This window comes from Oncorhynchus kisutch, linkage group LG9 (genome assembly GCF_002021735.2).
Source record: "Oncorhynchus kisutch isolate 150728-3 linkage group LG9, Okis_V2, whole genome shotgun sequence".
Lineage (NCBI taxonomy): Eukaryota > Metazoa > Chordata > Actinopteri > Salmoniformes > Salmonidae > Oncorhynchus > Oncorhynchus kisutch.
The window spans coordinates 34,101,594-34,116,299 of record NC_034182.2 but is presented as its reverse complement, the minus strand read 5'-3'; the positions used below and the strand labels follow the sequence as shown (position 1 = coordinate 34,116,299).

Below are 14,706 nucleotides of genomic sequence, written 5' to 3'. Positions count from 1 at the left end.
GAAGCTGGGAAAGTGCCCTAGTCGTCATGTAGAAGCTGGGAAAGTGCCCTAGTAGTCATGTAGAAGTTGGGAAAGTGCCCTAGTAGTCATGTAGAAGCTGGGAAAGTGGAGAGAGAAAGGCAGTTAGTAGACAGACAGTTTTCCAATGCCAGTGAACCGACTGTATCAGTATATCAGGCTATATCCAGGCTATACCCAAGCTATTCCCAGCACATCAGGCTTTCAGTCTTGGTTGAGGAGAGCCCAGTGCCTGTAGTGGGACATCAAGGCAGAGAAGAGGCAGGTTTAGGAGGAGAGGAGAGAAGATTGGGTTCTGGATTGGAGGAGCACCTGATTGGTATGCTGTCGTCAGGCGGTGTGGAGAGGGAGAAGGCTAGGAGGGTTGTTGGGAGGGGGGTTTACTATGAGAATAAATTGGTTTTGGGTGTGGAGGGAGGGAGGGAAGGGAGAGAGGGAGGGAGGGGAGAGAGGTAGAGAGAGAGACTGACACAGAGTGGGAGAGAGAGAAATGTCTTGATATTCATTTTATGTTGGAAAGCGAGTGGCGGAGCTGAAGTGGTCTCCACCGTCCTTGTGGGGAGGAATGTGGGGAAGTGGGGCTTTCCAGGACCCTCTGTAGAGAACGAGGAAGGATCACTGGTTTATTACAGTATACAGATCTAAGAGAGGGGATGGGGAGAGGGCTTACCAATGGATCCTAACAGGGAAGTCTAGGAGACAGAGGAGGGAAAGAGGGATGTAGAGAAGTAGAGAGAGAAGGAGGGTGGTAGGGAGGGAGGGAGGGGAAGAATGATGGAGGGAAGTAGAGATAGAAGGAGGGTGGTAGGGAGGGAGGGAGGGGAACAGGGGGAAATGGAGAGAGTGCTATCTACAATCTACTGAGACTGGTCAAATAAGTGTTTTAATAACATGGTTCACGTAAATGTTCTTGATGTCTATACACTGTATGTTTATTACCCACTATAGGCAATAGGTTTACACTGCATGTTTATTACCCACTATAGGCAATAGGTTTACACTGTATGTTTATTACCCACTATAGGCAATAGGTTTACACTGTATGTTTATTACCCACTATAGGCAATAGGTTTACACTGCATGTTTATTACCCACTATAGGCAATAGGTTTACACTGCATGTTTATTACCCACTATAGGCAATAGGTTTACACTGCATGTTTATTACCCACTATAGGCAATAGGTTTACACTGTATGTTTATTTACCCACTAAAGGCAATAGGTTTACACTGTATGTTTATTTACCCACTAAAGGCAATAGGTTTACACTGTATGTTTATTTACCCACTATAGGCAATAGGTTTACACTGTATGTTTATTACCCACTATAGGCAATAGGTTTACACTGCATGTTTATTACCCACTAAAGGCAATAGGTTTACACTGTATGTTTATTTACCCACTAAAGGCAATAGGTTTACACTGTATGTTTATTACCCACTATAGGCAATAGGTTTACACTGTATGTTTATTTACCCACTAAAGGCAATAGGTTTACACTGTATGTTTATTACCCACTATAGGCAATAGGTTTACACTGTATGTTTATTACCCACTATAGGCAATAGGTTTACACTGTATGTTTATTTACCCACTAAAGGCAATAGGTTTACACTGTATGTTTATTACCCACTATAGGCAATAGGTTTACACTGTATGTTTATTTACCCACTAAAGGCAATAGGTTTACACTGTATGTTTATTACCCACTATAGGCAATAGGTTTAAACTTCATGTTGATTTACCCGCTAAAGGCAATAGGTTTCTGAAGATGTCTTGTGGGATGTGGCGTTGTAATGCATCATGCCAGGGTCAGAGATAGCATCACCCCCCTGTCATCATCAGAGCACCGCCATGCGACACTAAAACATGTCCCCTCGTCCTTTCCTGTCAGTCTGAGTGCTCAGGCAGTGTCTTATTTTTTAGTTCTCCCCTTTGTCAGCCACCTGCCCCATCCCCTCCAAAAAGAAAGTTATTGCCTTCTGCAAGCTGCCTCCTTCCATTTCATTAGCTCAATCTCTATCATCTGACACCACGGCTCATAGAAAGCAATCACAAGTAGTGATGTGCAATTCGCTAACGATTCATTCTTTTTGAACAACTCTTTTTACTGACTCGAGAGTCATGATTTGTTTTTTTTCCGAGAAACTCATTCATTTTAGTCGTTCACTTGACCTGCTGGCTGCATTGAATTCTACAACAGGATTTAATACCCACCCCTCCGGCTCAGTGGCTCTAGAGACGTACTCTGACCAGTATCTGTTCATCATGTGAGCGAGGGAAAATAGATCATGCTGCAGGCATCATGTTAAGAACTGGTAATTGATCGCATGGTGCAAGAATGAATGCTGTTAATTGATTATTGAATGTTACTCGATGGACACATCTTAGAACCAAAGCATAGGCAGCCAGCCTCTCTCTGCTCAAAACTCGAACTCGAGAACGAATCGATTGGGCTGCTGTAGTTTGTGAACGGGATTGTGCTAATCTCCCTCGCGGCAGTCAAGCAGTCTCATTCCGCCAAGTAATTCACAATCTAGTCTGGTTGTGTCCGCAACTTGACCTCAAAGGTAACAGTTAACAATCTTATTTCTAATGCCCAGCAATCACAGATGTAAAAAAACAAATAGGCACACATTTATAAGTCTCCATCACAAATGACAGCTCCAATAATAAGCCCTCTATGGTGAACGAGAGGTTTGTAGAATCATGATTCTTTTGAGTTTTTAATTCATTGTTTGCCAGTAGGGGGTCATCTGTGCATTGGACATTACTGAATCAAATGAACGAAATGAGTCGAAAGATTCGTTCTTTTGACTGAATGACTTGAAAATATTAGTGAGAAGAGCCAAACTTCTCACCACTAATGGTGCTGCATGTTGCTTACTGTTAACAACCCAACTAGTTGTTTTTCTGTTTTTTTCTCTCTCTCTCTCTCCTAACTTAATACATAATTGAAAATGGCTACTGCGGTCCATTTACCACGCTTTTGTTCTTACTACATCAGCGGAACAGAGACCGTGAGGAGTCTGTTTACCAGAGATTGTCTCTCTTTCTTTCTCTCTCTCTATTCTTTCTCTCTCTCTATTCTTTCTCTCGCTCTTTCTATCTCTTTCTCTCTCTCGCTGCCTCTCTCTTTATTCTCTCTCACTCTCTATTCGTTCTCTCTCGCTGCCTCTCTCTTTCTATCTCTATTCTTTCTCTCTCTCTCATTTTCTTGTTTCCTCCACGCCATGATGCCTTTCCGCCTCGTCTGAGATTACTCTAAATTCCAATTTAAAAATAAAACATGGTTCTCTTCATTAAATGGAGAATTCATTGTCTACCTCAGTTATGGGAGATTGTGTGTGTCCGTACATGCGTGTTCACAATACTGTATGTGCAGGCGTTTCTATATTTTTTTATGACTGCCATTTGAAAAGAAAAGCCTGTATGAGTTCATGTTAAATCAGACATGTTAAATACATAGTCAAATCACTGTGATTGATGTGCTTGAAAAGTCATTATTTTAACACATAACAGAAATTACAGCAATCCTACATCAATGGATAACTAGCCCATGTCCTCTCTAATTAAGCAATAAGCCCAGAGGAGGTGTGGTATACGGCCAATATACCACGGCTAAGGGCTGTTCTTAACACAACGCATCACAGATTGCCTGGACACAGCCCTTAGCCGTGATATATTGGACATATACCACACCTCCTCATGCCTTATTGCTTAATCATAACATAAGGAAGTGAAACAAGGTGTCTTATTGCTATTATGAACTGGTTACCAACGTAATTAGAGCAGTAAGAATAACTGTTTTCTCATACCCGTGGTATACGGTCTGATATGCCACAGATGTCAGCCAATCAGCATTCAGAGCTCAAACCACCCCGTTTATAAGTCTGAATAACCTGAAGGCTGCATCCCACCACTCTCACCACTACTCTCACCACCACTCTCACCACCAGTCTCACCACCACTCTCACCACTACTCTCACCACCACTCTCACCACTACTCTCACCACCAGTCTCACCACCACTCTCACCACTACTCTCACCACCACTCTCACCACTACTCTCACCACCACTCTCACCACCACTCTCACCACTACTCTCACCACCAGTCTCACCACTAGTCTCACCACTACTCTCACCACCACTCTCACCACCACTCTCACCACTACTCTCACCACCAGTCTCACCACTACTCTCACCACCACTCTCACTACTACTCTCACCACCACTCTCACCACTACTCTCACCACTACTCCCACCACCAGTCTCACCACCAGTCTCACCACCAGTCTCACCACTACTCTCACCACCAGTCTCACCACCACTCTCACCACCACTCTCACCACCAGTCTCACCACTACTCTCGCCACTACTCTCACCACCACTCTCACTACTTCTCACACAGCCACTCTCAGCTCTATAATTGTAATTCGGTGCTCAGGAGATGGTGGTCCTCAATCTATCTGGCCCTCCCGACCCTGCCCTCCCCTGGGAAATGTGTGCAGATATTGGAGTGATTTGCAGTAGTAGAACTTTGGGATAAATGGGATTATCCAATCCCCTCCCTCGCAGGGTTCCCCCTGATTCTCAAGTGAACCTCATTACCTGAGCTGGATCCCCTCAGAGCGTCCTCAGGGACACGGTGAAATTACAACAGCATGGTGTTTGTGTGGATCACTGGTCTGTTGGGATGGCAGCTTGTTGATAGACCCTAGTACCTGAGGTACAACAATATCTCACGGTTTAACTAATTTGACTTCAGATTCTGACGTGTATCAAATTTTCTCCAAACGTTACATTTCGGGGGGTTTTGGGTTTCGAAGGCAAAACCCCCCACTGGACGTCCTCGGGACATGAACAAACGTCCAATTTCGAAGTGAATCTTGAGCAACCTGGCTGCATATAGACACATGAATAGGAAGAGTTATGAGGTGTTGAGCGTTCACATTGTGCGGAGAGACCTCATTATTCATTGTAATTACAGGATGTAGTCTGTTTTATTACGAGACATTAGGAAATAGTGTCTTCCCCCGCCGTTTCATTGGGATTTGACCCGTGTCTGTAGTGTGAGCTGACTTCCTTTGACTGTTGCTGAAAGAATGTGTGGCAGGTGGACTGACAGAAAGAACAAGGATGTCGACCCCCACTCTGACCTCTTCGTCTGTCTTTCTCACTCTTTTATCTCCATACATCACTCTCTCGTTCCTTTTGCTTCCAAATGTGTCTTGGGTGTGTGTCACCAATACAGAAATACACCAAACATGAGTTCCAGCAGCTCTATATGAGCTATACACATCTGTAACTGTAACCCCCCCCCCCCTTCATCTTCATGTCTCTCCAGGGAAGGAAGTGTCGGTGGCTACATTCAAGGGGAACGAGTTCTTCTGCTATGACCTGTCGCTGACGCCCATCCAGAGCAGCACGGACGAGATCACGCTTTCCTTTCGCACGCTGCAGCGCAACGGCCTCATGCTGCACACGGGCAAGTCGGCCGACTACGTCAACCTGTCGCTGAAGAGCGGCGCCGTCTGGTTGGTCATCAACCTGGGCTCGGGCGCCTTCGAGGCGCTGGTGGAGCCCGTCAATGGGAAGTTCAATGACAACGCCTGGCACGATGTTCGCGTCACCCGCAACCTGCGCCAGGTAAAGAGACACAACGTGTTTGGTCGAGCTTCTATGCAGGGTTTCTCTCTCGCTTTCTGTATCTTGCTCTCTTTTTTTCTCTCTTTCTTTTTTTCTCTCGTTCAAGCTATTCAATCTGTTGGTCTATATCTCTGTGTATCTACCTTCTCTTTCTTCCTCCACTTTCTCCTGTCACTTTCTGTCTGATGATGGTGATTTTCTCTTCCACTTCCAGGGTTGAGATCTGCAGAGGATTGCTGTGGTGACTTTCTCTCGTCATGTTTTCCTTCTCTGAAAAACAACCAAATATCCATGTAATCTGCTCATTGGGAAAAGCAGGGGGGGGAAGGGGGTCAAAGTTAACAGCACAGAGAAAAGATAATAGACCCAGCACATGTAATCACAAGTTCACATCCATTCGTAGATGTGGATATCTAATACCCGTAGGTCTACGTTGCCCTAATAGGGAACTCTGGGTTCAATAGTCTTGTTTCAATATGTAAAGCACTTACCCACGTTATGATTTGTAATTCATCTGTAGAGACGGTGCATTTTATCCCCGTCTAAACCCATTACTCAACAGATCTTTACAACCCGCTAATCACAGTCAGGAAGAAAGGAATCCACACACACACGCACACGCACACAAACACACCAACACCCACAAATTGAATAGCAGAGGCAGAGGCTCGATGCCAGGTCATCAATTGGCAGTTGTAGATAGTGGCAGTGAGATGCAATCAATTTGACTTAAGATTGCCTTGCTTACTTCTCCCAGTGTTTTGGTAATGGTAATTGGAACGAATGGCTTGTCGGCCCTAATAATAGCTGTTGTAATGGGCCCGTATTGCAACCATGCCTGATGTGAATGCGTTAACAAACAAAAGAAACAACGCCAACTCTTTTGTCCAGCGCCGCAGCAAACATTTACACAAAGCCCTACTTCCTATCACCTGGAAACACAACAGGAGCTTCAAACTTCCCAGGACTTGTTAATGACTGCAGAGTTCAGTCTCCGGCAGGAGAAAGAAAAGTTGTGTTGCTGGGAAAGAAACCTTAAAAGTGAAGTAAAGCTGCTGCGTTGTCTTTCAGAGGAAGCTCTCCAGACCAACTAGGGTTGAATTATTGGCTGTCATAAAAGTCTGATTCTTCCTGCAGAGGCCACTGCAGTCATGTCATAATAAAAAGACATGTAGTTTATGTGAGCTTGACTCAGGGGGCAAAGTGTTTGACACTGGGAAAACTCTGATCGCACACTGACAGGAGGAGAGACTTGTTTGGGGTGCACAATCACTAAGTCGTACAGAAGCCGGAATGCTCACTGTACTGTACAATTCTGGGATCATAGGCACACGCACGCACGCACGCACACACACACACACACACACACACACACACACACACACACACACACACACACACACACACACACACACACACACAGCCTCCCGAGTGTCACAGCGGTCTAAGTAACTGTATCACAGTGCTAGAGGCGTCACTACAGACCCGTGTTCAATCCCGGGCTGTATCACAGCGTCTTCCGGGTTAGGGGAGGGTTTGGTCAGGGGGGCTTTACTTGGCTCATCGCCCTCTAGCGACTCCTTGTAGCGGGCCGGGAGCCTGTGGGCTGACCTCGGTCGCCAGGTGAACGGTCTTTCCTCCTACACATTGGTGCGGCTGGCTTCCAGGTTAAGCGGGCGCGTGTTAAGAAGCGCCTTTTGGGTGGTGCAGTGGTCTAGGGCACTGCATCGCAGTGCTAGCTGTGCCACCAGAGACGGCCGCGACCTGGAGGTCCATGGGGCGACACACAATTGGCCCAGCGTCGTCCAGGTTAGGGAGGGTTTGGCCGGTAGGGATATCCTTGTCTCATCGCGCACTAGCGACTCCTGTGGCGGGCCGGGCGCAGTGCATGCTAACCAGGTCGCCAGGTGCACGGTGTTTCCTCTGACACATTGGTGCGGCTGGCTGTGTTAAGAAGCAGTGCGGCTTGGTTGGGTTGTGCGCTGTGCGGCTTGGTTGGGTTGTGTTTCTGGGGACGCATGGCTTTCGACCTTCGTCTCTCCCGAGCCCCTACTGGAGTTGTAGTGATGAGACAAGATAGTAACTACTAACAATTGGATACCACAAAATTGGGGAGAAAAGGGGTAAAATGTTGTTGTTTTTTTGTGTAAAAAAAGAAGCACAGTTTATCAGGCCATGTTTTGGAGCATGACTTGACCTTCACCTCCGCAGCCTGTTGGTTAGTTGCAGTAATGAGACAAGATCGAAATTGGGGAGAAAAAGGGGGGTAAAATACAAAAAAAAAATGATTCTGTTAAAATGATTTCAGAATTCGAGTAACATCATGATATTTTTTCGGATATCCGGATAGTCGAAATAAGAAATACATTTGAATCTTCAATGGAGACTTGCTCAATGCGCGCGAGAGAGATGGTGCACTGTACTCTGCTTGTTTCAGGAGAAGGGCGTGGGGGAGGGGCCAGAGAGGAGCAGGGACCACTGTGAGGTACTCTATGTGATTGGCAAAGAGGGAGAGAGAGAGAAAGTCGCCAATCCCAATTGCGCTAGTTAGATAAACATATTGCTGCCATAGGCTATCTATCATACCATCTGGTAGTGCCTGACTTGACTGCATTGACTGCATTCACATTGTTGTGAAGAAGCTAGTTACAGTATCCAGCTAAGTTAGCCAGCTAGCTAGCTAAAGTAGCGAGGCTAATAGAGGCTATTTTGTAGCACTCCCTGTGAAATGTCTACAACAACTGCGTTCATATGAAACAACAGCTACCGGTTGGTTGATCATTGAAGCCTACTCCTTTTCATTTAACCAACTTAATTACGTAATTTTAATTACATTTTGGTTTGATTAGAAATCTCCCAATTCCCTTGCTACACATGTAGCCTCTGACTGTAGCCCATAAAACTGTTGTTTTCTTAAACTATTGAATGTAATGGTCTATCCTATGTAGCAATGTCACAGATAGACAAAGGCCTAGCAAGCAGGAACACAGGAACACACACACACACACACACACACACACACACACACACACACACACACACACACACACACACACACACACACACACACACACACACACACACACACACACACACACACACACACACACACACACGGCAGGGGTCAAATATGTTTGCTGCTGGGGCATGCTTGCTCACCAGAGTGAAACTGGTTTAATGAGCTTGGAAAGCCAACATGATTCTAGAGATTTAGACCCTGATCCCAGCCACTCACCACCAGTCCCAACATAGCAATCCACACTGAGCTATACCACACACGCACGCACACACACACACACACACACACACACACACACACACACACACACACACACACACACACACACACACACACACACACACACACACACACACACACACACACACACACACACACACACACACACACACACACACACACTGGCTGAGGGAGGATAACGAAGGCATTGACCTGACCAGTGACCTCTGACCCAGTGTTTGCAGCCTCTCTGCTCTTGGACTAATCAATAGCGTGGTAGCAGGTCATGTTACACATACATATGCAGGAGACAGGAGAAGAGACATGCAGAAACACACACTCACACACACACCATTCACCCCCAAAAAACTGTTCAGCCTCCCATTCGTATTATATACCCACTGTTTTCATCATGATGTCATATCCCTAGGATAGCCCTCTCCTCAGTCTTCACCGGCCCATAGCTGTACCCCTAGCTCTAAAGCCACGATTATCAATCCGTTTTAATGCCTACAGTAGTTTGATTCCATTCCATTTTTTTTAAGTGCTCTTGCTGTGTGGTTCGGCATCATTAGTAACAATGAGCTTCCCAAACTGTCTGTCATTCAGAGTTAATTTTTTTCTCTCATTGTATTTATTTCTCATCCAACACCACCCACCTGAAACCTGTGAATGTGTCACCTTTTTAATGGTAAAAAGGAGGAATAGAGAATTAGCTGAGAAGATATGGAATCCTAAACAAAGAAGAAATGCAGAGAAACAAAGAAGAATCACAGCGCCACCCAGTGGTGTTGAGAGGTAATGCTTCACTACAGGCCTGTATAGAGGAGAGATAATGCTGTCCTACAGGTCGGTATAGGGGAGAGGTAATGCTGTACTGCAGGCCTGTACATGGGTAGAGGTAATGCTTTCCTACATGTCTGTATAGAGGAGAGATAATGCTGTCCTACATGTCTTTATAGAGGAGAGATAATGCTGTCCTACATGTCTTTATAGAGGAGAGATAATGCTGTCCCACATGGCTTTATAGAGGAGAGATAATGCGGTCCTACATGTCAGTAATGGGGAGAGGTAATGCTGTACTGCTGACCTGTATAAGGGATAGGTAATGCTGTACTGCAGACCTGTAGAGGTAATGATGTACTGCAGACCTGTATAAGGGAGAGGTAATGCTGTACTGCTGACCTGTATAAGGGATAGGTAATGCTGTACTGCAGACCTGTATAAGGGAGAGGTAATGCTGTACTGTATAAGGGAGAGGTGATGCTGTACTGCAGACCTGTATAAGGGAGAGGTAATGCTGTACTGCTGACCTGTATAGTGGAGAGGCAATATTGTACTGCAGGTCTATATTGTGGATTTGTAATGTATAGGAGAGAGGTAAATGCTGTACTGCAGACCTGTATAAGGGAGAGGTAATGCTGTACTGCATAGGGGCGAGGCAATGCTGTACTGTAGGCCTATATTGGGGAGTGGTAACCCTGTACTGCAGGCCTGTATAGGGGAGAGTGCTGCACTGGAGGGGAGTGGTAACCCTGTACTGTATATAGATTTGAACTTTGTCAGCTCGGGGGTTTGAACTTGCAACCTTGCGGTTACTAGTCCAACGCTCTAACCACTAGGCTACCCTGCCTCCCACAGGCCTAACGGGGAACAGTGGGTTAACTGCCTTATTCAGGGGCAGAACTACATATTCCTCCTCCTCTCCCTCTACCCCTCCATTCTCTTCTGTCTCTCTCCGGCTCTGACAGAATGAGATACTATCATGGATGGTTTACAGACTTTAAGCAGTGGTGACTGTGCTGCACTACTCCAGGGCTGAGACGCTGGACAGACGGACCAACAGACACAATACATTGCATACAATGCAAACCCATACGGCGAGACCAATACAAATGGACACGCAGGGAGGGTGTCTAGACATTAACAATTGTTCAACACATGCTGCTGCACACATCCACACACTCGCACAGAAAGTGGTTGTTTTCCACTTGCATTCATGTAACGGTTTCAAACCAAAGAGATGTAATGTTTCAGACCAAAGAGATGTAATGTTTCAGACCAAAGAGATGTAATGTTTCAGACCAAAGAGATGTAATGTTTCAGACCAAAGAGATGTAATGTTTCAGACCAAAGAGATGTAATGTTTCAGACTAAAGAGATGTAATGTTTCAGACTAAAGAGATGTAATGTTTCAGACCAAAGAGATGTAATGGTTTCAGACCAAAGAGATGTAATGGTTCAGACTAAAGAGATGTAATGTTTCAGACCAAAGAGATGTAATGTTTCAGGCCAAAGAGATGTAATGTTTCAGACTAAAGAGATGTAATGTTTCAGACCAAAGAGATGTAATGTTTCAGACTAAAGAGATGTAATGTTTCAGACTAAAGAGATGTAATGTTTCAGACCAAAGAGATGTAATGTTTTAGACCAAAGAGATGTAATGTTTCAGACTAAAGAGATGTAATGTTTCAGACCAAAGATATGTAATGTTTCAGACTAAAGATATGTAATGTTTCAGACCAAAGAGATGTAATGTTTCAGACCAAAGAGATGTAATGTTTCAGACCAAAGAGATGTAATGTTTCAGACCAAAGAGATGTAATGGTTTCAGACTAAAGAGCTGTAATGGTTTCAGACCAAAGAGATGTAATGTTTCAGACTAAAGAGATGTAATGTTTCAGACTAAAGAGATGTAATGTTTCAGACCAAAGAGATGTAATGTTTCAGACCAAAGAGATGTAATGGTTTCAGACTAAAGAGATGTAATGTTTCAGACTAAAGAGATGTAATGTTTCAGACCAAAGAGATGTAATGGTTTCAGACTAAAGATATGTAATGGTTTCAGACTAAAGAGATGTAATGTTTCAGACCAAAGAGATGTAATGGTTTCAGACTAAAGAGATGTACTGTTTCAGACTAAAGAGATGTAATGTTTCAGACCAAAGAGATGTAATGGTTTCAGACTAAAGATATGTAATGTTTCAGACCAAAGAGATGTAATGTTTCAGACTAAAGATATGTAATGTTTCAGACCAAAGAGATGTAATGGTTTCAGACTAAAGAGATGTAATGTTTCAGACTAAAGAGATGTAATGTTTCAGACCAAAGAGATGTAATGTTCAGACTAAAGAGATGTAATGGTTTCAGACTAAAGAGATGTAATGGTGTCAGACTAAAGAGATGTAATGTTTCAGACTAAAGAGATGTAATGTTTCAGACTAAAGAGATGTAATGGTTTCAGACTAAAGAGATGTAATGTTTCAGACTAAAGAGATGTAATGTTTCAGACCAAAGAGATGTAATGTTTCAGACCAAAGAGATGTAATGGTGTCAGACTAAAGAGATGTAATGTTTCAGACCAAAGAGATGTAATGTTTCAGACTAAAGAGATAAGTAATCTACTACGTGACACATAATATACCCAACTCTGTATTCACGATTGAACTTGTTGACAGTCACACGTCTTTAGCAGTAAAACGTCATGCATTCTGTTCACAATAGCAGACATGGATAGCCCTCAACAATAAATATTCTGAGCACTAGTTTCCCTCGGCCAGTGAGAGAACCGCGAATGGTCTTGGTTTCGCTCACACACACAAAGACTTTGAGAGTTAAGACGTCTCCAGTCATTGTGAATGAAACCTCCCCACCGAGTTTTAAGTCCATCTAAAACTGTGTTTGGATTATCGAACGCTTTGACACCACCAATGTAGGAAGGCAGCAGGAGAGGATGAACATGGCTGGTTCTGCCAAGATATCACTCTCTCCCGCTACAGTCAATTCATTCACCTCGCAGTGGTTACATTCATTGTGTTGTCTGTGCTGGATATGTCAGTTTTCTTAGGGGAATCTAGTACTTCATGTTTTTTGAAACCATGGAAACCGCCAACATAAGGAAATCTAGCAGATCTGATACCCCGGGACATAGTCTAATGTGAGACAATAACATGCTGTACTGTATACTGCAGCCGACAGAAAAGACAACGGGGAACATTCTTCCTGTTTCCCCTTATTTTGATCTGTGGGTCTCATTCCAAGCCACTTACTGAAAGAGGGTAATACAGTAAGGCCAGTCAGGGGCTGTCTATCTGTCTGTGTGTTTAATAGACACCTTAGGCCCCTGAGGGGACCTACAGCCATTAGGAAATATGAGCCAGGCAGGGAGAGCTGCAGGACATCAGGAGTGTGTGTTTGGGGATGGGTGTGTGTTTTCCTGCCTGCCTGCCTATGTGTGTGTGAGTGGGTGTATCTGTGTGCACGTACTCGCGTGCTTGTGTGTGTGATAGTCTACCTGCAGTGATAAAAGAGGAAGAGTCTCTTGGATGCAGAGCACAGCTTTGGGAGCGAGGGGAAGGGAAAAGGGAGGGAGGAGATGGGAAAGGTAGCGAGGGGAAGGGAAAGGGAACGAGGGGATAAGAAAGGGAGGGGATGGGAAAGGGAGGGAGGAGATGGGAAAGGTAGCGAGGGGAAGGGAAAGGGAATGAGGGGATAAGAAAGGGAGGAGATGGGAAAGGTAGCGAGGGGAAGGGAAAGGGAACGAGGGGATAAGAAAGGGAGGGGATGGGAAAGGGAGGGAGGAGATGGGAAAGGTAGCGAGGGGAAGGGAAAGGGAACGAGGGGATAAGAAAGGGAGCGAGGGGATGAGAAAGGTAGTGAGGGAATGGAAAAGGGAGCAAGGGAATGGAAAAGGGAGGGGATGGGAAAGGGAGCGAGGGGATGGGAAAGGGAGCGAGGGGATGAGATGGGGAGCAAGGGGATGGGAAAGGGCGTGAGGGGATGGGAAAGGGAGCGAGGAGATGGGAAAGGGAGTGAGGGGATGAGAAAGGGTGTGAAGAGATGGGGAAAGGGAGTGAGGGGATGAGAAAGGGCGTGAGGGGATGAGAAAGGGAGCCGAGGGGATGGGAAAGGGAGCGAGGGGATGAGAAAGAGAGCGAGGGGATGAGAAAGGGAGCGAGGGGATGGGAAAGGGAGCGAGGGGATGAGAAAGGGAGCGAGGGGATGAGAAAGGGAACGAGGGGATGGGAAAGGGAGCGAGGGGATGGGAAAGTGAGCGAGGGGATGGGAAAGGGAGCGAGGGGATGGGAAAGGGAGCGAGGGGATGAGAAAGGGAGCGAGGGGATGGGAAAGGGAGCGAGGGGATGGGAAAGGGAGCGAGGGGATGGGAAAGGGAGCGAGGGGATGGGAAAGGGAGCGAGGGGATGGGAAAGGGAGCGAGGGAATGGGAAAGAGAGCGAGGGGATGGGAAAGGGAGCGAGGGGATGGGAAAGGGAGCGAGGGGATGAGATGGGAAGCAAGGGGATCAAAATCAAATCAAATCTAATTTTATTTGTCACATACACATGGTTAGCAGATGTTAATGCGAGGGTAGCGAAATGCTTGTGCTTCTAGTTCCGACAATGCAGTAATAACCAACAAGTAATCTAACTAACAATTCCAAAACTACTGTCTTATACACAGTGTAAGGGGATAAAAATATGTACATAAGGATATATGAATGAGTGATGGTACAGAGCAGCATAGGCAAGATACAGTAGATGATATCGAGTACAGTATATACATATGAGATGAGTATGTAAACAAAGTGGCATAGTTAAAGTGGCTAGTGATACATGTATTACATAAGGATGCAGTCGATGATATAGAGTACAGTATATACGTATGCATATGAGATGAATAATGTAGGGTAAGTAACATTATATAAGGTAGCATTGTTTAAAGTGGCTAGTGATATATTTACATCATTTTCCATCAATTCCCATTAGTAAAGTGGCTGGAGTTGAGTCAGTGTCATTGTCAGT

General features: G+C 45.1%; 1 protein-coding gene across 10 annotated transcripts in view; it reads left to right on the top strand.

Moving 5' to 3' along the window:
- LOC109896506 (neurexin-2) overlaps window positions 1-14,706 on the top strand; it is a 1,132,408-nt gene that overhangs the window by 532,335 nt on the left and 585,367 nt on the right. For all 10 annotated transcript variants that reach the window (XM_031832475.1, XM_031832476.1, XM_031832477.1 and 7 more), the window contains exon 6: window positions 5,366-5,667. In XM_031832475.1, coding sequence (XP_031688335.1) covers window positions 5,366-5,667 — 302 coding nt within the window. The remainder of the gene's footprint in view (window positions 1-5,365; window positions 5,668-14,706) is intronic.